The sequence below is a fragment of the Loxodonta africana genome, chromosome 7 (assembly GCF_030014295.1).
Source record: "Loxodonta africana isolate mLoxAfr1 chromosome 7, mLoxAfr1.hap2, whole genome shotgun sequence".
Taxonomy (NCBI): domain Eukaryota; kingdom Metazoa; phylum Chordata; class Mammalia; order Proboscidea; family Elephantidae; genus Loxodonta; species Loxodonta africana.
In genome coordinates, this window is record NC_087348.1 from 20,032,540 (window position 1) to 20,058,271 (window position 25,732).

A 25,732-nucleotide genomic window follows, 5' to 3' on the forward strand; every position below is an offset into this window, starting at 1 on the left:
GGGTTAGACGCTGGCAAAATGGACATGAAAAGACAGAGTAGAAGGAGACAGCGGGTTGACTCAGTAGGGGGAGAGTAATTGGGAGCATGCAGCAAGGTGTATATAAGTTTTTGTGTGAGAGACTGACTTGCTTTGTAAACTTTCACTTAAAGCACAATAAAAATTATTTAAAAAAAAAAACCCGTTAAGCACAGTTCTTCAAAACACATGCTCAATAGGAGTCTGCTTCAATTTGACTCAATTTGACTAGATGGCAACTTTCTTCTTCTGTTGCTACATATTCTATAGTACAGATTAGAGTCTGATCACTACTAAAACAAAACAAAGGATCTAAAACAAAGAAATACAACTTTTTCAATGAATTCTTTTAATAAAAAAGATAATTTTTTTCCAGTTCCCCAACTTACCCTGAAGCAATCCCTTATCACTTAGCACTGAATTAAGAAGTTTATGTCAATTTAGGTTTCTAGTTGTTTTAACTTGAGGAGTTTTTTCAGAGCCTCTTTCACATCTTTATTCCTCAGACTGTAGATCATGGGATTGAACATGGGGAAGACCACAGTACAAAAGGTAGAAACCATTTTGTCCCTCTCAAGGGAATAACTGGAGCTTGGGCGAGAGTAGCTGTAGAGAATGGAGCCATAATATAAGGTGACAGAGATCAAGTGGAAAGAGCAGGTAGAGAAGCCTTTGAGACGGCCGTGGGTGGAGTGGATCCTCAAGATGTCGGCAATGATGAAGAGGTAGGAGGTGAGTATGAGCACAGTGGGGTGCGGGGGATGACATCAGAGGCCAGGAGGAAGTACAGCACCTCCTGTAGCTCTCTTTTACATCACATGCCAACTTCACCAATGGTGGGAAATCACAGAAAAAGTCATCAATGACATTGTCACCACAAAAATCCAACGTGAATGTGTTACTGGTGAGTACTATTGTGTTAACAAAACCTCCAGTATAGGAATATATAACCAAAGAGATGCACAGTCTTTTTGACTTGACTTCAGCATAAAGTAAGGGGTTGGAGATGGCCACATAGCGGTCATAAGCCATGGCAACCAACAAGTAACACTCACTATATGCCAGCCCAGCAGAGAAGAAGAACTGAGCAATGCAGCCAGCAAAGGAGATGCTTTTGTCCTCAGAGATGCAGGTCACTAGGATCTTCAGGGTATAGACAGTGGAATACCAGAGATCCAGGAATGACACATGGCCAATAAAAAAAATACAGGGGCGTGTGAAGCCCAGAGTCATTACAGATCAACATTATGAGTGTGGTATTTCTCACCAGGGTCACAGAGTACACACCAAGGAACACTACAAATAGGACCAACTGGGTCACAGGGTCTTTTGTGAAGCCCACCAGGATGAACTTAGTCATAGTGTGCTTGCTTCCTGTCCATGGCTAAAGGAACCTCACCTACAAATGCAGGATAATTCCCTCAACTCATATCAAATGAAGACAATCTATGCACCAGGTATATGTGACGTGGTCAAGACTAAAGGTATTAGAACTAGGAGTTCTGAGCAGAAATCTTGATTTGAGAAATTGATGGGAGTTCTCTCCGTCTCAATACATTCATTTCAGTAAAAGGCATTTGTACCAGTACAGCCATAATGCTCCTGGAGTCTGTTCATTATTTTCAAAACAAAATTTTTTGAGCCTCAGATGCTGTTCTAGGCAGGAGCTGTTCCTTATTCTTATGGAGCTTTTGTTCTAGAGGAATGGGCAAATAACAATAAAAAATAAGTATAGAAAGATTTGTAGATAATGTTAAATGTTATGAGAAAAGTAAGAGTGGGTGATGGGTTTAAAAAAAAAAAAAAGGTGGGAGAGGATCTAATTACATTTCAACACCCAGGGAAACCCTCCCTTCACTGATTTCCCAGAAGGAAACGAGTGGACAAGTTGTTCAGATCCAATGAGAGGTAGGAAGGTCCCCGCAGTTTACAAAATGAGAACATTCTCCTCTTCTGCAAATACAAAGTTTTCCCCTCAGCTACCCTAGAGGGGCCTTTGGTGCAACCATCACAAATCCCAAGGGTGAGGACTAGATTGAGAATCAGGGCAAAATTACAGAAAGGAGATAAATGATGGAATCCATCTGGTTATGTCAAATAAATTACATGTAACATTGTTGTCTTTCAGTGTTGAAAAGCCTGGAATTTAGCATTACTCTAAAGTACCAAACATTAGCATTTGGCATTATTCTTCATTACCATTTAGGATTATTCTATAGAATCAAAGATTAGCATTTAGCCTTATTCTACAGTAACAAACATTTTTAATGCCTTCTTTATACTCCTGAAATGAAATTTACAGATCATTTAAACTACTTATAAACATATATATGTATAGAAATATATGAAGCCTAATACAAAGTTAAGTAAATGGAGAGTAGTACATTGTAATAAATAAAATATAGGAATTATATAAAACAATGTCGATTTAAATATGTAAATACTGAAATAATGAAAGACACACACATATATAGAATCCTTGTGAATATACCCATGACTCAAATGTCAGAAGTGACATTTACATTGGTAACAAGAATTTTCTTACAAGTGGAAAATTCCTGATAAACTCCCAAACAAAACAAATAACAATCTTCCTTCAATTTTGAATTCCTAGGCAAGTTGGTACATATTAAAACCTTGCAAAATACACTTTGTGGATATGTAACTTTTTTTTTCTGGACTAGTGAAAAATTCTTGATAAAATCCAAAAAAAATATTATGATCTTAATTTTCAGTCATTGGATTTCTAGAAAAAATCATATGTATTAAAACTTTGCAAAATATACCTTGTGTTTATCTTTAAAGTAGAATCGATTTCAGATTCATTATTATAAAGAGTTCCACACGCACAAATGTCTATCAAGATGGAGTATGAGAAGTGGGACATTTCTGTTTGTAATGGGCTGCCCCATGGGTGCAGGACATCTTTCATCTTTGTCTCCTACATACTACATGGCCAGGAGGGGCCTCAATATTTGTGACAATCAAAAATCTGAACACATATTTCAAAAATGTTTCTTAAGGGATTTGACTACTTTGTTAAGAATGTCACAGATTTGTAAATAGCTTTGTAATTTTTCATAGCAGTCTTCTAGGAATTATGGGAAGGAACAGAAGATAACTGGAGAAAATCATTGAGTGGCCAAATCATCTGTAGCAATATGCTGCTCCATCTACGTTTTCATAAATCCACTGTGTCTCTGGGGTCAAGAGGAGATAGAAGCTTACTAGAATGTTGATGGAACCCCCAGATGCCTAGGTGGCACAAACTGAAAGCACTCCACCACTAGCATCAAACCCAACCAGAGATACTTCAGAAGACAGGCCTGGCAATATGCTCCCAAAAGGTAACAGCCTTGAAAAACCTATGAAACACTTCTACTCTGTAACACACAGGGCATCATGAATTGGTATCTTCTTGACGGCAACTACCAACAACAACAAGGGTGTAAACTCCATGAGATGAGGGATTTTTGTCAGTTTTGTTTATTCCTACATTCCTAGTGCCTAGAATAGTGTCTGGCATATAACAGATACATAATGAATATTAGCCGAAGGAATTAATAAATGAATGAATGAGTGGACCACCCTGATTCTAAAGAGAAGCAAGTCAACAGAATCTCTTTTCTGGGTGGTCTCCTAATGATATCTTTTTACCCTATAACCACCAGCAGAATTCTGTGGTACTCACATCTATTTCCCAGCACCAGTAATCCCTGGCATTTGTGACCTTTGCCGACACATATAGGAAAAAGAAAAGAAATCTGCCACAAAACAGTCAGCCTGACCAAATGTCAGATCATTTGTTTTCCCAAGTGAGTGGGTTTGTGAAGAAGGCGTTTCTCAGCTTAGCAACAGATTGTCATTATATGTAATGATGGAGGTGAAGCATGTCTCAGAAATCAGAGCTGACTGCTCAAACTGGAGATGGCTGGGATATGAGAAAATACATTTGACCTTTGAGCAAATAACATGGATTCAAGTTCTATCTCTATGACATAAAGGCTGTGGGACCTTGGAGAGATCACTAACCAACCTAGGTAAGCATTAATTTTTTTCATATTATAGTATAGATGTAATTTATCTCTCTCTAGGGTTGTTATCAATATACAAAACAACAACAGGGTTGCAGAGGGAATAAACTGAACAGCAACCACTCACCAACAGGGCTATTGTCAAGATTAAAGGAGATAACGCATATAAGGGCTGAGCACAGTGCCTGAGAGATGGTCAATGCTCAAGCGAACAGTGGTTCAGAGCACATAAGAACAACTTGGATTCTACCCCAGAGATTTCAATTTGCCAAGATATGGGTGAAACCCAGGAACCTGCTTTCTCTCAAGCAGCGCAAGTGTTTCTGATGCAGGTGTTTTGTAGATCACATCTGAGAAATGCTGAAATGAGTATCAGTTGTTCTTAATATTATTGTTATTGTTATTATTATTCATTATAATCATCTACAGTTTTTTTTTTTTTTTCCCCACAGTTTAGATTCTCTATCTCTGTTGGAAAGAAGTAAGCCTCTGTTGCCTGAAAGTCTTCTTAAATACACCATATTTAAAGGACTACCATGGTGAAGGAAATTTATGCTTCTCTTTTGACCCTTAGACCCCTACCCTCTGCTCCTTCCCTCTCTTGGTCCAGTTACTCCTGAAACATTCACAAGGGCTATTGGCCAAGTAGATCCTAATGGTTTCTCGTTTGCTAATGTAGTTTTGTCTCCCGTGTCCTTCACTGTAATGCTAGTTCCCCTTTTTATGCCACTAGCAGCAAGAAATAATACATCTCTTCTTGTGCTTTCAGCAGTTTCAGAGATGACAATTGGATGATTGTGATTTTTAAAGAAGGCCTTTCCTTAGCCATTATCATGTCTTAGTATGCAAATGGTGACTGGACTGGCTGTGAGGCACAAACAAAATCTTCCATCCACTTCTGAATTCGGTAATCTACCTAAAATTCTCAGCAACACCATCGTTGCAACAGAGCTCAAACCCGCTGCTCCCAGAATCTTTTATATCAGTTTTTGGATCCCCAGGGTTGTAGATTCCTACAGACTCTCAGGATTTAATACATTGAGAAATGACTAACATTCATTTATTCAAAAGGCATACCAATCATTTTAGTTCAGACAAGTAGCTTTAAACTACGGAAACTCCATAGGGAGTCCAAAGGAGGCCAAGAGTCTTTTGAATCAGAGAGAGAAACCATTGAAAGAAAAACTTTGGTACTTAGACTGACAGTAGATGAGGGCAATCCCTATCTGAATTCTTAAGAGTCCACACTAGCTGGAAAAAAGAACAAGTCTGATGTCAAAGTTACACCAGCTCGTCTAGAGAACTAACCAGAAAATGCAATGGAAAGCAACGCACACAGAGAATTGGGCAAGAGAAGAAGATACATTTTTCAAATCCAATATCCAACATAAATTTTAAGACAGAGAAAAAGAATAACTTGAAGTCATTGTAGGAATACCTTTATCTCCCTGAAAAGACTTCCTTTATAAAAGAAAGAATATTTTATCCCAGGGAATGTCCAAGTATATTTGTGGACCAGGTCCGGGACTCTGCTGAAGAGTCATTAGCAAAGTAGACAGAACATGGTTTGAAAGGTAGAAAGGGAAAGTTGGAGATCCAGTTAAGAAGAAGCTTTGTAAGCACTGGAAAGTCTTAGTGACCAACATGGTAATGGGAAGCAAAATAGAGAATTCTACAACCAATGCTGGGGTGAAGGAAATGAGTTCCGCCGTAAATAGACAAACAGCCAAGTCTCTGAGGCTGATGTGAGGCAGAAACAGCAGTGTTAGGTCCCGGTCTGAGACTGATCAGTCATTGTTAGCATTTAACCAAAAGAGACAAAGTATAATGCGTATACTGACATTACTACTTATGTAAGGAGTAGTGCTTTTATATTGAAAATAAAAAAAAAAAATGTTTCCTAAATCATCATCTATACTTTTAGGCTGTTTGAGCCCAGGCTAGACTGAGGACAGAGAAAGGAAGGAAAATATAGATCAAGCTTGGCTGAACGAATACTTCATTTATACATTTTTTTTTTTTTTTTTGCAATTGCAAACATTTGCTGAGGGACTAGTATAGCAGCAAGATGGTGCAATAGTTAAGCACTCAGCTGCCAACCAAAAGGTTGGTGGTTCAAACCCATTCAGTGACTCTGTGGGAAAAAGACTTGATTGCTCTTGTAAAGATAGTAGCATAGAAAAACCTATGTGACTGTTCAACTCTGTCTCACGGTTTTGTTACATGTCAAAAAATGACTCCACAGCATACCACAGCAGTATGGAGGCACTGGAGACCAGTAATTGAATTAGATGCTGTTTTTAGTAAGAGACTGGTGAAGCACCTGAGTTCCTCATCCCTGGCCCCCAAAGAAAAAGATCCTGTTTTCCCAAGGAAAATAGTGAACTGAGATGTAGGACTCATTCACAGCCTAGTATAGCAACCAGGTACCTGAGAAAACCAACTGGAAAGGCAGCTGGAGCCCAGGCAGCGTGAAGACTGAGCAAATACCCGTGAAGCCCATCCCAAAGCTCCACCATAAGTCGGAAACACTCCTGAAAAGCAGAATGCACTTAGATCATCCTGTGGCCTTTTCTGGTAGATACTATGGACTGTCTCTTTTAAATTCCATTCCACCCTTCTAATTGGAGATTGGAAAGCTTAAAACTGCATTTCCCAGATGTCTTTCCACCTAGAAGTCCACATACAAATCAGGTATATTCATGGGAGAATTGGAAAGTAAAATTGAATTAAAGAATGTCTTTTTACTGATAGGCAAGGAAAAAGAGACATGAGTGGTTAGATGTGGTGGGCAAGGTCAGACGTGGAATTCTATGTCTAGTCATCAATTTCAGAGTCTGAGAGGCAATTGTGGCAGCAGCAATAGAAGGAGTAGCAGTGGCTTCCTGCCCTATGGATCCCAGCTTCCTTGATGCATTCCTGAAGTCCATCCCTCCATCCCCTCAAAAGACTTTCTAAGCATCAAATCACCTTTATTAAAGTTCTCTCTGATTGAAATGTCTGGTATAGTTTCTTTTCCTAGAACTCAATTTCGATAAACACACCCACCATGCCAAATATCCAGATAGTTACTGCTCTTGATTGACATGAGAAATATTTCAGAAAATAATAATTAAGAGGAAAAATGGCAGTAAGATGCCCAATAGTCTCGTTCACTAATGGTAACAGGCTTTACAGCAGCCTAAAATAGACATGCAAGGCTTACTCCAGGCATCAAAACTTTGTAGATCCTTTACACGTAGTACTGAGTCTTACCCACAGTAGATATGTGGTAAGGATCAAACAAACAAAAACTGTAACATGAACAGTATTCATATTATACAAATAGCAAACTGGACTGGCTAGATGAAAATCAGCTGGGTTTGTAGTTTTTTTTAAGAATAGATCTCTGGCAAAAATTCCTATAGTATTCAGTGTATGCAATTTGAAGAACTTTTAAAAACTTCCCAGGAGATTCTGATGCTGTGTTAGTTTGTGCAGTCACTGACTACAGCATACCAGGCATGAAACAATTAAAGGAGAAGGCTCCCTGAGGATTGTTGGGGAGATGCCTAGTTATGTCAGAAATGTCGTAACGGCCTTTTTTCTAGCTGATGGCTAATGTTCGCCTTTGGTAGGCTCTCTCACCATGGTGTTATTCATCCTGTCACCAGAAGAGATGGTTGTCTCTACAGATGATACAGATACTTTGTAGTGAGGAAAATAACTTACCATTCTATTCCCAATATCCAGCCTATTCCTAGCACATTGTAGGTGCTCAATAAATACTGTTGAATAAATAAATAGATTTATGAAAGAAGAAAGGACAGAGCAGAAACCTAGCCAGGACAAGCTCACATGAGTCAGAAGCAGTAAACTGCAGCCCAGCACAGCCCTTCCTGGGATGAATATTTCAGCAGCAGGCAGAGCTTATTGAAAATAGCCAAGCTTATTGGATGGAGCAACTGCCTGTAACAGTATCACAATAGCATTATTGGAAATAAACACACAGAATCAAAGTTTAAAGTAAGTCTCTGTTATTTTACTCAGTGAAGATGGGCAAGATGAAAGGTGGGCAGATATATTCTTTCAGATCCTGAATAGCTTAAAGTTAGCAGCTTTTAATATGCATTTTATAAAATAAATATATAAACACCAGCTTGAGCAAGCTATCGGAGATCTCTGTTCACAAGAACAGGGCTCTTTGCCTTTTTTCTTTTTCGTTATTATTGATATTGTTTGACTTTGTTCTGTTTTTGAGGCCAGGTATGTGTGTGCTAGTGAGAAAGAGGTCCACACAGACAGAGGAAACGTGGATAGAGTACCTAATGGCAGAAGGTAATTATGACGCCAAAGAGGGTATGAACAAGGCTGTCCTTCTACTCAGAGGAACATTGGGCATTTATGGCAATGGAAGCTTGAGTATTGCCCGCATCATCCCCATCCAGGAAAATCACACATCTGATGGATTGTTCTCTAATGCTGATAGGATTTGTTATGTAGTAACTGACTAGTGTGGTTAAGAAAAAGGTCATCAGATTATTGCCAAAGGTGTTGGTGCTAGCAGGTAAAAGGTAATGACGTCCTACCTACGTAGTAAAAGAACAGGTGGATTGGTAGGGAGTGAACAGGACAGTGTCTCAGAAACATCCCAGGTGGAATAGATGAGAGTGGAGAGGCACTACTTTCTAAGATTTAACACTGCCAAGGTGTATTCCTAATCATACCCAAACCAAACTCTTTGCCATCATGTCAATTTGGACTCATAGTGACCCTATAGGACAGAGTAGAACTGCCCCATAGGGTTTCTAAGGAACAGCTGGTGGATTTGAACTGCTGATTTTTGGTTAGAAGCCAAAGAACTCTGTCACCTGGGCCTCATTCCTAATCATATCTCCATTTAATTCACCAGTCTGATGGGTGTGGCACATGGTAAGCAATTCTGATCACCGCTAGCAAGTTCCGTGTGGATTCTTCTTCTAGTATAGTTAGCATTTGGCCAGTCAAACTGCAAATAGAATACTGCCCTGTACTTGGCAGATATGCAAGCAACAAATTCAAATGTATTGAACACATCAATAAATATTGACTAAATAATTGAAGGAAAGATACCATACTTAAACCCATGAAACCTGAAAACTGAAGTCTCAAAGAGGTTCAGACCTTGACCATTTAACTCGGTTAATAAATACTGGACTCAGGATTTGGACCCAAGCAGAATGACTCCAAGAGTTCATGCTTTAAACCCAATGCCATACTTCAACTTGCCCACAGTCCTAGGAAAAAATAAACAAACAAAATGAAACAAGACAAAACCAAACAAAAAAAGCCATTCAATACTTCATAGGGCATCACTATTATATAAGGAGAGGAAGTATTAAAAGAAGAATTTATGACAATCCATTGGTGTTCAGCAAAAACTCCCTGCCAGGGCATCTACTGCCTGGGAAAGGATTTCAATCCTGTAGAACCACTTGGCAGCTGAATTCTAGCTGGATCCTTAGAGCTCTCTGAACTGACGGTCTGGAACTCCAGAGTAAATAACTTGTCTTAGTTACCAACTAACATTTGGGTAAGAGAGAAGCCACACCTAGACCCAAAGTTTGCTTTAGTTAAGAATATCTCTGAAAGGGCTACAGGAAAAGTCAGTAATGCTTGAATGTAGAAACTGCTGCCAATTAAGGCAACATTGACTTAATTGTGTACAGATATCCGTCTCTTTTGCTTCTCGCCCTTAGCTTATGAGGCACTGTCACCGTGCTTTTGCTCAAGTTTCTTCCTCTGCTTGGAGTTGTCTTCCCTGGCAGTGCCCATCTCCACCTGGTACAATCCCAAATGTATTTCTAAAACCAAATGCGACCTCACTTATTTGGGGTAAGGTTTCTGGATCCCCTACCAGATGAGCTCTTTCCCTAAATGAAAATCAAACAACATTTGATTTGCATCCCTGTTTGCACACCCTTTTCTCTGATGTTTACTATGGAGAAGTGATCTAAATATTTCGAGGACTGAGGATTTAACTTACCATTGTAGACCCTAAGTCTCTGCACATAAATTTCAGCATACACAATGCTCAATTTTTATTTTCAAATGTATTGACGCTTTTTAACTCTAAGAATGCTAGTAACTGATTTATCTAATGCCTTGTAAAACAGGCGTGGCTCTGATTAAATAACTGCTTTATTCTGAGCGTTGTTGAATTTGGGAATGATTTTACTTGTTCAAGGCACCTGAATTCATAGATCCAAATGAATGTAGACTTTCAAAGTGGACTCCTTGGGGTATGCATATTTGTTTCATTATGGCTGATTGAAAAAACCTTTCAGGAACTACGTCAGCAGACTAACTCCCTCCTTGGCCTTAGGAAGGAATCAGTCTCTCATTGCCTCCTTTCCTTTCTTGAACTACTGAAGCTCTAAACACCAAAGAATGAATTTGAGTCTAGTATTTCCAGAAAAAGATTTTGTATGAAACACAATCCCTGAATGCAAACAACTTCGATTAGAACTCAGCCAAGAAAATAGAATTTGTCTCAGTGCTAGGGTTGAAACTGGCAGTGTTTTGACTTGCTGAAAGGTAGTATGTCTATAAACTGTGCTTTAAAGAAAATATAAGGGATTAAAATGCATTTAAGAAATACCTAACAGTTACAGAAAGCATTTATAGAATAAACAATGAATATTGCTAACTACCAAATAGCTGTGGTGTTTCATCGATAGAATTAAGCCCCAGTATATTTTTTATTATACTGTGCTGTGAGTAATCAGTTAGCTCTTTACCTCAATGTGATGATTTTAAGATTTGAGTTGAGAAAAGTAGCTCTAGTGAAATTCATTTTCACTGCCACAGAATATTCTCTTCTATTGTATGCCAGAATTGATTTAATCATTAGTCACTCATTTTCTTTCCAATTTTTTCCTGTTATACCAGATGGCTTCATTTTTATTTTTTACAATCCAATGTGACAATCTCTGAATTTTAGTAGTGAGTTTAGTCTACTTACATTTATTTTCCTTACTACAAGATGTGGATTTATTTATGCCATCTAATGTGATCTGTGTTCATCTTGTTTTTTTTTTTTATTATCCTCTGATATCGGATTTATGGCCTTCATTTGGATTGATTGATTACAAAATTACTTTTATACCCTAAACTGAAAAATATTATATCTCACTCTTATCTTTCAAGAGCTTGGACTATGATTGAAATTATTAGTGCCTGAGAAACACTATTGCTTGTTGAAATGTACATAATCATATTTGAATATTGCTTTATGCAAATATGGATACTTGTTTGATCAATGGAAAAGTGTGTCAATATTTCTCAGAACCACACATACTAGAAATCACCTTCTATGATAATCTTTTTCATTTCAAAAATGAATTCATTGCTCAAGTATCACCACTTACCTGGTAGTGTTCTACCAAGAATATAGAAAAAATATTGGAGAATCAATAAACAGTGTTGTGAGTTTTGTGAAAATCCGAGTCAAAAAGATAACCTGAAACACAAGAGCCTTTTTTTTTTTTTTTTTTTTTTAATTTCAAGACATCACAAAGATTTCCCCTCTTTTCTTGGTCCTTTTCTTGGCCCTTGCAAGACTTTTGGTAGCCATAACACAAGGAAATGACATGGAAATGACTGAATTCTTTCTTCTCAGATTTGGTGGCCAACACAAGTTTTCTTATACCCTGTTATTGTATTTCTAGTGATCTGTATGACCTCCATGGTGGGTAATATTGGAATGATACTACTCATCAAAACAGATTCCAGGCTTCAAACACCCATGTACATTTTTCCTACAACATTTGGCTTTCGTTAACATCTGTTATACCTCTGCCATTACTCCCAAGACGCTGCACGGACTCATAGTTGAAAATAAATCAGTATCATTCATGGGATGTGTAATACAATTATTGGCTTATATTACATTTGTGCCTACCAACTGTTACCTCCTGGCTACTATGGCAGCGGACTGGTATGTAGCCATCTGTAACCCATTCTGCTATCCCATAGTCAATAATTTTTCCTCTTTACTGTGGAGTAGTATTCCATGGTATAAATGTACCACAGTTTGTTTAATCATTCACCTAATGTAGCACATTTTGATTGTTTATACTTTCTGGTTATTACAAATAAAGTTGCTATAAAAAATTATATATAGGTTTTAGTGCACATAATATGTAAACATAATTGCCCAGGACTGCAATTGCAGGGTTGTATGGTAAGTATGGAAACCCTGGTGGCGTACTTAAGAACTACGGCTGCTAAACAAAAGGTAAGCAGTTCGAATCCACTAGGTGTTCGGGGAGGTTCGACTCTGTCCTATAGGGTTGTTATGAGTATGATGAGTATAGCATCCGTGAAAAAAACAAAGACCGTCAACAAGATGGCTTGACACAGTGACTGCAACAAGGGCTCAAACATAGTAACGATTGTGAGGTCAATGTAGGTAGGACTGGGCAGCGTTTCTTTCTGTTATACATAGGGTAGCTATGAGTGGGAACCAACTTGAAGGCAGCTAATAACAACAATGGTAACTGCAGGTTTAGTTTTTTAAAGAAACAGTCAATCTTTTTTACAGAGTGACTGTGCCATTTTACATTCCCACCAGCAATGCCTATTCAATCTGTATGCTGAGCAAATAATCCAAGAATCTTGACTCTTTGAAGAAGAACAGGGCATCAGGATTGGAGGAAGACTTGTTAACAACCTGCTTTATGCAGATGACACAACCTTGCTTGCTGAAAGTTAAGAAGACTTGAAGCACTTACTGATGAAGAACAAAGACCACAGGCTTCAGTGTGGATTACTCTTCAACATAAAACAAAAATTCTTACAACTGGTCCAATAAGTGATATTAAGATAAACAGTGAAAAGGCTGAGGTTGTCAAGGATTTCATTTTACTTGGATTCACAGTCACCATCCATGGAAGGAGCAGTTGAGAAATCAAAAGGCACATTGCATCAGGCAAATCAGCAAATTAAATATGTCGCCTTGAAGACTAAGGTGTGCCTGACTCAAGCCATGGTGTTTTCAATCACCTCATCTGCATTTGAAAGCTGCACGATGAATAAAGAAGACTGAAGAACTGACACCTTCTAATAGTAGCGGTGATGAAGAACGTTGAATACACCACGGACTGCCAAAAGAATGAACAAATCTATCTTGGAAGAAGTACAAATAGAAAGCACCTTAGAAGCAAGGATGGCGAGACTTTGTTTCTCATACTTTGGACAGGTTATCAGGAGGGGCCAGTACCCGGAGAAGGACATCATGTTTGGTAAAGTAGAGGGTCAGTGAAAAATAGGAAGACACTCAACGAGATGGATTGACACAGTGGCTGCAACAATGGGCTCAAGCAGAGCAACAATTGTGAGGGTGGCAAAGGACCAGGTGGTGTTTCATTCGCTATGAGTTGGAACAAAGTTGATGGCACCTAACAACAACAGGCAAATGGGATATTTTACACACTGTTCTGGGTCTTTTTTTTTTCTTAGTATTTAAAAAGAATAACTTGGAGATGATTCTGAATCAGTTAACTGAATATTTATCAAGCGCTAATGTCAAACCCTGGTGACCTAGTGCTTAGAGCTTCAGCTGCTAACCAAAAGGTCAGCAGTTTGAATCCACCAGGAGCTCCTTAGAAACCCTATGGGGCAGTTCTATTCTGTAATATAGGGTCGCTATGAGTTGGAATCGGCTGGACCACAATGGGTTTGGTTTGTTTGTTTGTTTGTTTTAACGTGAAAAGAAGGAGCTCTAGTGATACAATGGATAAGCACTTGGCAGTTAACTGAAAGTACGGCGACTCCAAAGAAGAAATACCTGGCCAACTTCTTCTACAAAAATTACAGCCAAAAAAAACACCCTACGGGGCAATTCTACCACGTCAGATGGGGTTGCTATAAGTCAGAATTAAATCTAAGCACTGTGCTAGGTGTATCCAGGGGCTATGCTTGGGTAGGGATAGAGTACACTGTGATTAAAAACAGATACAGAACTGGCTTTCTTGGGGCTTAGTGTTTAGGGAGGGAGCCCTGGTGACACAGTGGTTAAATGCTTGGCTGCTCACTGAAAGATTGGTAGTTTGAACCCACTAACCTCTCCATGGGAGAAAGATGTGGCAATCTGTCCCCATAAAGATTACAGCCTTGGAAACCCCATGTGGCAGTTCTACTCTGTTCTATAGGGTTTGAATCAACAACTCAAGGGCAAGAGGTTTTAGAGTTTAGGGAGAAGACAGACACATAAAAGTTTTATAGCAGCAGCAGTTCTACAAAGTAGTGATATTTGGTCATGGATGCATTGAAGTGAATTTTATAAAAAATATTTAGAACGGCAGAGCCTGGCTCATGGGAGGTGCCTGCTTATGGAGCACATGGATGCATACACTAAAGTGGCATTGCTTTAATCTACCATAAGTTGGCAAAAGCACATAGAAGAAAATGATGAAAGCCCCTTCAGCTTCCCACTCCACATTCAGCTCCTTTCAAATTCAACTCTCTTCCTACGAGATAGAGATAATTCCCTTTTCACACAGTTTTAAAATTAACATTTGTCTAAAAAAAAAAAAAATCATACTATAAAAGCTTCCTTGCAATTACAATATTTTACCACTAGGTTCTCTTCCTAAGGGTTGTTGTTGTCAGCTGCCATGTAGTTGGCCCCCTAATCAAGACAACTCAATGCATAAAAGGACAAAACCCTGCTTGAACACCTGTGATCCATAGGGTTTTCATTGGCTGATTTCCAGAAGTCTATTTTTTTATTGATTGGCTTTTCTTCCTAGTTTGTCTTAGTCTAGAAGCTCCACTGAAACCTATACAGTCTCACTGCAACATGCAAGCATCTACTGACAGGTGGTTGTGCCTGAGGAGAACTGATGGGAAATGAACCTGGGTCTCCAACGTGGAAGGTGCCAATTCTACCACTAAACCATCTTGAGGGTACCCGTTGCTGTCCAGTCAATTCCGACTCATAGCAACCCTATAGGACAGAGTAGAACTGCCACAGAGGGTTTTCAAGGCTGTAATCATTACAGAAGCAGAGTGCCACACCATTCTGCCACGGAGCAGCTGGTTAGTTCAAACCATCTACCTTTCAGTTAGCAGGTGAGCGCTTAACCACTGTACCCAAAGGGCTCCTTACTTTGAGGGTAGGGACTATATTTTTTTGTTTGTTTGCTTGCTTGTTTGTTTTGTTTTCTAATCAATGGCCATTCTAGTTGGGTGGTGGATCCACATACACACGTGCATGCACACACGTACACATATATATGTTTGATTTTAAATGAATGACCAAAACTCCTTTACTGGGACAGGCTATGTTATAATTCAAGTTCTTGGGAAATTTCATCTTTCCTCTAAATCGTGACTTCAACATCAGTTTCCTTCCAATTTTTTTTTTAATAATTTTTATTGTGCTTTAAGTGAAAGTTTACAAATCAAACCAGTTTCTCACACAAAAACCCCTATACACCTTGCTACACACTCCCAATTACTCTCTCCCTAGTAAGACAGCCCGCTCTCTCCCTCCACTCTTTCTTTTCGTGTCCATTTCACCAGCTTCTAAACCCCTCCACCCTCTCATCTCACCTCCAGGCAGGAGATGCCAACATAGACTCAAGTGTCCACCTGATCCAAGAAGCTCACTCCTCACCAGCATCCCTCTCCAACCCATTGTCCAGTCCAATCCATGTCTGAAGAGATGGATTCGGGAATGGTTCCTGTCCTGGAGCAACAAAAGGTCTGGGGGCCATGACCACCGGGGTCCTTCTAGTCTCAGTAAAACCATTAAGTCTGGTCTTATGAGAATTTGGGGTCTGCATCCCACTGCTCTTCTGCTCCCTCAGGGGTTCTCTGTTGTGTTCCCTGTCAGGGCAGTCATCGGTTGTAGCTGGACACCGTGTAGGTCTTCTGGTCTTAGGATGATGTAGTCTCTGGTTCGTGTTGCCCTTTGTGTCTCTTGGGCTCCTAATCACCTTGTGTCCTTGGTGTTCTTCATTCTCCTTTGATCCAGGTGGGTTGAGGCCAATTGATGCATCTTAGATGGCTGCTTGCTACTGTTTAAGACCCCAGATGCCACTCTTCAAAGTGGGTTGCAGAAGGTTTTCTTAATAGATTTTATTATGCCAATTGACTTAGATGTTCCCTGAAACCATGGTCCCCAGATCCCTACCCCTGCTAGGCTGGCCTTTGAAGCATTCAGTTTATTCAGGAAACTTCTTTGCTTTTGGTTTAGTTCAATTGCGCTGACCTCCCCTGTATTGAGCGTTGTCTTTCCCTTCACCTAAAGTAGATACTATCTACTATCTAATTAGTGAATACCCCTCTCCCAGCCTCCCTCCCTCCCACTTCTTGTAACCACAAAAGAATATTTTCTTCTCAGTTTACACTATTTCTCAAGTTCTTATAATAGTGGTCTTATACAATATTTGTCCTTTTGCAACTGACTAATTTCACTCAGCATAATGCTTCCAGGTTCCTCCATGTTATGCAATGTTTCACAGATTCCTCACTGTTCTTTATCGATGCGTAGGATTCCATTGTGTGAATACATCATAATTTATTTATCCATTCGACCGTTGATGGGCACCTTGGTTGCTTCCATCTGTTTGCTGTTGTGAACAGTGCTGCAGTAAACATGGGTGTGCATATACCTGTCCGTGTAAAGGCTCTTATTTCTCTAGGATTTACTCCAAGGAGTGGGATCACTGGATCATATGGTAGTTCTATTTCTAGCTTTTTAAGGAAGGTCCAAATCAATTTGCAAAGTTGAGCTGATTGGAAATGTCATAGTTAAAAATGTTTTCCCAGTCTGTAGGTAGTCTTTTTACTCTTTTGGTGAAGTCTTTGGATAAGCATAGGTGTTTGATTTTTAGGAGCTGCCAGTTATCTACTTTGTCTTCTGCATTCTTAATAATGTTTTGTATACTGTTTATGCCACATATTAGGGCTCCTAGAGTTGTCCCTATTTTTTCTTCCATGATCTTTATCATATTAGATTTTATGTTTATGTCTTTGATCCATTTTGAGTTCGTTTTTGTGCATGGTGTGAGGTATGGGCCTTGTTTCATGTTTTTGCAGCTGGATATCCAGTTATGCCAGCACCATTTGTTAAAAAGACTGTCTTTTCCCCGTTTAACTGTTTTGGGACCTTTGTCAAATATCAACTGTTCATATGTGAATGGATTTCTGTCTGGATTCACAATTGTGTTCCATTGGTCCATGTATCTGTTGTTGTACCAGTACTAGGTTGTTTAGACTACTGTGGAGGTTTAATAGGTTCTATAATCAGGTAAAGTAAGGCCTCCCACTTTGTTCTTCTTTTTCAGTAATGCCTTATTTTTCTGGGGCCTCTTTCCCTTTCATATGAAGTTGGTGATCTGTTTCTCCATCTCATTAAGGAATGTCGTTGGAATTTGCATTGGAATTGCATTAAATGTATAGATCACTTTTGGTAGAATAGACATTTTTATAATGTTAAGTCTTCCTGTCCATGAGCAAGGTATTTTTTCCACTTATGTAAGTCTTTTGGTTTCTTGCAGAAGTGTACCGTAGTTTTCTTTGTATAAGTCTTTTACATCTCTGGTAAGATTTATTCCTAAGTATTTTATCTTCTTGGGAGCTACTATAAGTGGCATTGATTTGGTGATTTCCTCTTCAATGTTCTTTTTGTTGGTATAGAGGAATTCATTTGATTTTTGTATGTTTATCTTGTATCCGGCTACCTGCTGAACTCTTCTGTAAGTTTCAGTAGTTTTCTTTAGAATTCCTTAGGGTTTTCTGTGTATAAGATCATGTCATCTGCAAATACAGATACTTTTACTTCTTCCTTGCCAATCTGGATGCCCTTTATTTCTTTATCTAGCCTGATTGCTCTGGCTAGGAGCTCCAACACAATGTCAAATAAGAGTGGTGATAAAGGGCATCCTTGTCTGGTTCCCGATCTCAATGGGAATGCTTTCAGGCTCTCTCCATTTAGGGTGATGTTGGTTGTTGGATTTGTATAAATGCCCTTTATTATGTTGAGGAATTTTCCTTCTATTCCTATTTTGCTGAGAGTTTTTATCATGAATGGGTGTTCAATTTTGTCAAATGCCTTTTCTGCATCAGTTGATAAAATCATGTGATTCTTGTCTTTTGTTTTATTTATGTGGTGGATTACATTAACTGTTTTTCTAATGTAGAACCATCCCTGCATACCTGGTATGAACCCCACTTGGTCATGGTAAAGTATTTTTTGGATATGTTGTTGAATTCTATTGGGTAGAATTTTGTTGAAGATTTTTGCATCTACATTCATGAGGAATATAGGTCTATAGTTTTCTTTTCTTGTGGTGTCTTTACTTGGTTCTGGTATCAGGGATATGGTGACTTCATAGAATGAATTTGGTAGTATTCCATCCTTTTCTATGCTCTGAAATACCTTTAGTAGTAGTGGTGTTAACTCTTCTCTGAAAGTTTGGTGTAACTGTGCAGTGAAGCCATCCGGATCAGGGCTTTTTTTTGTTGGGAGTTTTTTGATTACCTTTTCAGTCTCTTCTTTTGTTATGGGTCTATTTAGTTGTTCTACCTCTGTTTGTGTTAGTTTAGGTAGGCAGTGTGTTTCTAGGAATTCATCCATTTCTTCTAGGTTTTCAAATTTGATTACAGTTTTTCATAGTAGTCTGATATGATTCTTTTAATTTCAGTTGGGTCTGTTGTGGTATGGCCCATCTCATTTCTTATTCGGGTTATTTGCTTCCTCTCCTCTTTTTTTTTTTTTTTTTGTCAGTTTGGATAATGGTTTATCAATTTTGTTGATTTTTTCCAGAAAACCAGCTTTTGGTCTTGTTAATTCTTTCAATTGTTTTTCTGTTTTCTATTTCATTTAGTTCAGCTCTAATTTTTATTATTCGTTTTCTTCTGATGCCTGTGGGTTTCCTTTGTTACTCTCTTTCTATTTGTTCAAGTTGTAGGGACAATTCTTTGATTTTGGTCCTTTCTTCTTTCTGTATGTGTGCATTTATTGATATAAATTGGCCTCTGAGCACCGCTTTTGCTGTGTCCCAAAGGTTCTGATAGGAAGTGTTTTCATTCTCATTGGATTGTATGAATTTATTTACTCCATCCTTAATGTCTTCTATAATCCAGTCCTTTTTCAGCAGGGTATTGTTCAGTTTCCAAGTGTTTGATTTCTTTTCCCTGACTTTCCTATTATTGATTTCCATTTTTATGGCCTTATGGTCAGAGAAGATGCTTTGTAATATTTCAATGTTTTGGATTCTGCTAAGGCTTGCTTTCTGACCTAATATGTGGTCTATTCTAGAGAATGTTCCATGTGCACTAGAAAAGAAAGTATACTTGGTTGCTGTTGGGTAGAGTGTTCTGTATATGTCTATGAGGTCAAATTGGTGGATTGTGGCATTTAGATCTTCCATGTCTTTGTTGAGCTTTTTTCTGGATGCCCTGTCCTTCACCAAAAGTGATGTGTTGAAATCTCCTACTATTATTGTAGAGCTGCCTATCTCACTTTTCAGTGCTGATAGAGTTTGTTTTATGTATCTTGCAGCCCAGTAATTGGGTGCATAAATATTTAATATGGTTATATTTTTTTGACGTATTTTCCCTTGAATCGTTATACAGTGTCCTTCCTTATCCTTTGTGGTGGATTTAACTTTCAAGTCTATATTGTCAGAAATTAATATTGCCACTCCTGCTGTTTTTTGATTGTTGTTTGCTTGACATATTTTTTTCCATCCTTTGAGTTTTAGTTTGTTTATGTCTCTAAGTCTAAGGTGTGTCTCTTGTAGGCAGCATATAGACAGATCTTGTTTTTTAAATCCATTCTGCCACTCTCTGTCTCTTTATTGGTGAATTAATCCACTTACATTGAGGGTAATTATGGATAGGTATGAATTTAGTGCTATCATTTTGATGTCTTTTTTTGTGTGTAGTAAACAGTTCCTTTTTCCCACTTAATTTTCTGTGCTTAGTAGATTATCTTTATGTATTGTCCTTTCCTCATATTTGTTGTTGTCGATTTTGTTTCTGCTATGTCTCTATTTTTCCTTGTATTTTGTTTTGATGAGCAGGATATTTTTCTAAGTTTAAAACTAACTTTTATTCCTTTGTATCACTGTGTCTTCCTCTCCGTATCGAAGGTGTATGATTACAGTTTTTAGTCCCTCTTTATTACTTCAATGTTGTCTTCTTTTTATAATAACATTGCTGTTACCCCGTGTTGGCCTTATTTATTTATTTATTTTTTTAATGTTCTTTTTTTTTTTTTTTTTTATTTTCCTGTCTGGGTTGACTTCTGATTGTTCTGCCCAGTGTTCTAGTCTTGGGTTGATACCTGATATTATTGACTTTTTAATCAAAGATCTCCCTTTAGTATTTCTTTTAGTTTTGGTTTGGTTTTTATGAATTCTCTAAACTTCTGCTTTTCTGGAAATGTCTTAATTTCACCTTCATATTTAAGAGACAGTTTTGATGGATATATGATTCTTGGCAGGCAATTTTTCTCGTTCAGTTTTTTAAATATGTCATCCCATTGCCTTCTTGCCTGTATGGTTTTTTGCCGAGTAGTCTGAGCTTGTTCTTATTGGCTCTCCTTTGTAGGTGACTTTTCTTTTATCCCTCACTGCTCTTGTAATTCTCTTTTTATCTTTGGTTTTGGCAAGTTTGATTATAATATGCCTTTGCGACTTTCTTTTAAGATCTGCCTTATGTGGAGTTTGATGAGCGTCTTGGATAGGTATCTTTTCATCTTTCACGATATCAGGGAAGTTTCCTGCCAACAAATCCTCAACAATTCTCTCTGTATTTTCTGTTATCCCTCCCTGTTCTGGTACTCCAATTGCGCATAGGTTATTTCTCTTGATAGAGTCCCACATGATTCTTAAGGTTTCTTCATTTTTTTAAATTCTTTTATCTGATTTTTCTTGAAATATATTAGTGCCAAGTGATTTGTCTTTGAGTTCAGAAATTCTAGCTTCTACTTGCTCAATTCTGCTTCTCTGACTTTCTACTGAGTTGTCTACTTTTGTAATTTTATGGTTAATCTTCTGAATTTCTGATTGCTGTCTGTCTATGGATTTTTCCAGCTTACTAAACTTTTCATTATGTTCCTGAATAATCTTTCTAATTTCTTCAATTGCTTTATCTGTGTGTTCCTTGGCTTGTTCTGAGTATTGCCTCATTTCCTTTCCGATGGCTTGAAAGATTCTGTAAACTAAACTTTTGTATTCTGGCTCTGGTAATTCTAGGAATGTAATTTCATCTAGAAGATCCCTGGATTCTTTGTTTTGAGAGCCTGTTGAGGTGATCATGGTCTGTTTCTTTATGTGACTTGATATTTACTGTTGTCTCCAAACCATCTATAAGTTATTGTATTAGTTTATGCTTCCTTACTGTGTTGTAGCTTCTTGCTTTGTTTTGTTTTGGGTACATCTATGGGTTGCTTGAGTGAGCTAGCTTGATTATTTTCGCCTTTGGAGCCCTGATATCCTTTCCCCAGATGGCTGGAGCCGTTATCCAGTATATCAGTCTAGGAGTTCATTCAGTTTTCTTGTATGAATTCAGCTTAGGTGTCCAGGTAGGTGATAATCAAGTGTGTGGTATAGGCTCTGTCCTACAGTCTTAGAGGGATAGGGGTGGTTGGCGTAACTGGTTCCAGAAGGGGGTCATGCTCTGAACAAGACAGTTGGCTGAGAACTGACCCCCGAGTGTCTATGAGGAAAGCACATCCCTGTTTCCTAAAGCATGCAGGTGGGTGGGTTCTGCAGACAGACCATGGACACCCAAAGGTTTTGGTTGTAAGGACTGGGTGGTACCAGTTATCTTTGGACCCCTGTCGAGGGGCTGGGTGACCTGAGTGGAGCTACCAGTCCTTAGGCCCCTGATGTGGGTAGGTGAAGACCTTGCTTAACAGGCAAATCGTTGTCAAACATCAAACACCCACCTCTCCACCGCACAGCTGAACTGGTTGGAGTCTGCCAACAAGGGCCTATTCTCCGAAAATAGGCCCACACAGGTCCATACAGAAGGGAAAGGTGCTCAAAGGCGATGGATGGTTTATACCTGGACAGGAGCTGCCTCTGTCCTGAGCTCCCCCAGGTAGTGGAGACAGCAAATTATCTTTTCCCCCAATTGCAAATTTTTTTCCTTCCCTAAGGCCGAGAGAATGGCTCTAGGTGTTCAAGAGTGCCTACCTGAGACCCAGGGAATTCAGCCACTGAAGCTGGCTTGGGGGTGGGGGGACAAGGTAAAATATACACAAGAACTTAGCTTTTGCTTAAAGTGCTGTTCTTCTCTGGATGCGGAGGTGTGAATAGGCTGTGTAACTGGCTGCTTCTCCCTGAGGAAACTGCGGCTGAACACTAGTACCAGCCTGCCACCATCTCTTTGGGAATGGTTCCTGAGGGCTCCCCGTGATTCAGATCCGGTACTCCTCTCCACTTCTGAATGGTCTCTTCCTCCCCTTGCCCCCTCAATTCATTTCTAAGCTTCCCTTTGAAGCTCAGGGCTCCCAGCTTGTCACAAATATACTCATTTCACTTGTTTTTTTGGCTCTTTATTGTAAAGGGGGCTCACCAGAAGCGTCTGTCCATTCCGCCATCTTGGCTTCGCCTTAATAGGGTTTTTAAGAGCTATTAGAAGTGAGGATGGCAAGACTTTTTCTCACATACTTTGGGCATGTTATCAGGAGGGACTAGTCCCTGTAGGATGACATAATGCTTTGTAAAGTGGAGGGTCAGTGAAAAAAGGAAGACCCTTAACAAGAAAACTGACACAGTGGGTATGAGATGGGCTCAAGCACAGCAAAGATTGAGAGAATGGTAGAGGACCTAGCAGTACTTTGTTTTGTCTACATAGTGTAACTGTGATTTGGAAGTGATTCCATGGCCCCTACCAACAACAACATGACCTTTCAGAAGCAGGGGTGCCTCCGAGTGGGTTTTAACCTCCAATGTTTATGGTTACTAGCTGAGTATGTGACTATTTGTGTCACTCACGGACCACTATATAATATACCTACAGTTTAATATTAAATTTTTTTGTTTTTTTAATATTAATGTAGTTTTTAAAAAATATACATCTTGGTTTAATGTGAAATAAGGAAGAGTCTGTTTAATATTAATGTAGTTTTTTAAAAAAAGGAATCTTGGTTTAATGTAAAACAAACAGATGTATGTATTACTTCTAGAGCCCAATGTTTTAATTTTTACATGGCTTTCTCCCCTGAAATTGTCTTTTCTTTTTTCCTCAAGTGATGGTTACTAGGGAAACGTGAAGAAAATGTTATATGGAGTGTTAAAATTTATGGAATACATCCCAAATCTTTTCAGTCCAGTACTCCCAGGGTTTCCATGGTGATAGAAGAATACAGGTTGTTAAGAAGTTTGTGATGAAAAGAATGTGGACATTGATCCATTAGAAAATAAATACAGGTGAAAAGAAAGATCAGATATGCCGCAAGTAACACAAAAGGTAAAGTGGCTATAATTATTTTTCCTAAAATTTTAATTTAGATGCATTTTGTAAAGGTATTCATTCCAGTAGTAGTTACAATCTTTCAGTATCAAAGGTCTAAGTTCTGAGCTTCAAAGTCCTCGTTTGTAAAATGGAATTAATAATTGTTAACTTGCAGTGTCCTAGAATGTATTGAAATAATTTTTACTAAACATCTGTTCTGTGTCAGATATTGAACTGTGAACTTTCTTTAAATTTTTCTGGTAGAAGAAAACAAAAGATGAGTCTAGAAACAGTGGTTTTTAATTTTTTTTTTCTGTTTCATTTTGTTGCACCTGAGTTTGTTATTTTCCCCTAGTAGGGGCATATAAGGTGGTGTGGCTCGAGGGATGATTCTGTGGTATACTCACTGTATGAGGGAGAAATCACTCTTTTTTAAAAAGGTGATAGACAAATCTATAGAGCTATCTTTATCTATGAATTTAGAAGCATTCTTTTTTATAATCTAAACATCTCCTTGGAAGCCCTGGTGGCTTAGTGGTTAAGTCCTACCACTGCTAACCAAGGGGGTAGGCAGTTCAAATCCACCAGGCGCCCCTGGGAAACTCTATGGGGCAGATCTACTCTGCGTAGAACCGACTCAACGGGACTGGGCTGGGTTGGGTTGTTGGCTAAACATGTCTTAACCAACATAATAATAAAAATTAAAGAATTGTTTACTTATTATTTCATTAAATCTAACTTGTGGAATTTCATCAAAATAGATCAATTCTTTCAAACATGTCTTAAAGTCAATGATTTGGAAAATACAGTAAAAGCATTCATTAAGAAGATAAATGATGACCTTCATCCTTGTGGTCGTATGGTCTGTATAGCTTTCCTGAAAGCCTCTTTGACGTCTTTGTTCCTCACACTGTAGATGAGAGGGTTGAGCAATGGGTTCACTACAGTATAGAACAGAGCAGCCACTTTGTCTCTTTCCAGGGAGTAGGTAGAACTAGGCCTTGAATACATGAAGAGTAAGGATCCATAGAAGAGCATGACTGAGATCAGGTGGGAAGCACAGGTTGAGAAGGCTTTGCACCTTCCTGTGGCCGAGCGGATTCTCACGATAGCCAGCAAGATGTTGAAATAAGAAATCAAGATGACAAGAATGCTGGAGAGGACTGTGAAGCCCACCACACCCAGGAGCACTTTTTCATAGACCTTTGTGTCAGTACAGGACATTTTTACCAATGGTGGTGCATCACAGAAGAAGTGGTCAATGATATTCTTACCACAAAAACTCAGGCGGAAAGTGTTGGCAGTATGGGCTATGGCATTCAAGAACCCTCCAATGTAGGAGCCAGCAACTAGCCCAGTACAGAGAGAACTGGACATGGTACCTGAATAGAGTAAGGGGTTACAAATTGCCACTTGGCGGTCATACGCCATGGCTGCTAGGAGATAGCACTCAGTGTAGGCTAGAAAGCAGGCAAAGAACATCTGGGCTGCACAGCCAGCCAAGGAAATACGCTTATCTTCTGAGACACAATTAACTAGGATTTTGGGGGTATACACAGAGATGTACCAGAAATCTAGGAAAGACAGATTGCCTATGAAAAAGTACATAGGTGTGTGAAGACGGGAGTTAATCCGGATTAAGATAACCAAAATCATGTTCCCTGACAAAGCTACCAAATACAGCAACAGAAATATTCCAAACAGAATCAGCTGCAACCGGGTGTCTGTTGAGAAGCACATCAAGATGAATTCAGTCAGGATCGTGCGATTTCCCACTTCCATGTCCACAGAGGTGAAAGTCTGTTTAAAGTTATGAGGAAAAAAAAAAAAAAAAACAGTAATTTTTCTATTGTAAGAAGTAAATGAGAATATCAATTAAGGTACCACAATAAAAACATTACTGAATTTGGGCTGATATCCCAGTAACCAACTGGCTATCCATGGCTCTAATTGCAGTGAGGGAAAGCTGAATCCAAGAGAGGGCTGCAATTTATTTCAATGTTTAAAACTTTCACTTTTGGCCTGAGCCCAGGTCAGCATTGTAACTGGAATGCCATACCAAGACCCTAGCTCAAGTTCTACTGTTCTTGCTTATTAAGAATTGAGGCATGGGCGTACTCATTTTTCAAATATAGCCGATGATATTCATAAAGGACGTGACTTGATTAAAGACACTATGGAAAAAAGCAGCTAGGGTCCTGAAAACTATTCCATTTCTCTATCTATTAGTACATAAT

At 38.8% G+C, this 25,732-nt stretch overlaps 1 protein-coding gene and 1 pseudogene across 1 annotated transcript; both read right to left on the reverse strand.

The window, feature by feature from the left end:
• Window positions 1-458: 458 nt before the first annotated feature.
• LOC100668678 (olfactory receptor 9G19-like) lies at window positions 459-8,962 on the reverse strand (annotated as a pseudogene).
• Window positions 8,963-24,217: 15,255 nt separating this feature from the next.
• Window positions 24,218-25,286, reverse strand: LOC100668397 (olfactory receptor 9G4-like). The gene has a single exon (XM_010600913.3). It carries the CDS (start codon window positions 25,275-25,277, stop codon window positions 24,339-24,341), a length of 939 nt encoding a protein of 312 aa, XP_010599215.2. The 5' UTR covers window positions 25,278-25,286; the 3' UTR covers window positions 24,218-24,338.
• Between the last annotated feature and the right edge of the window lie 446 nt (window positions 25,287-25,732).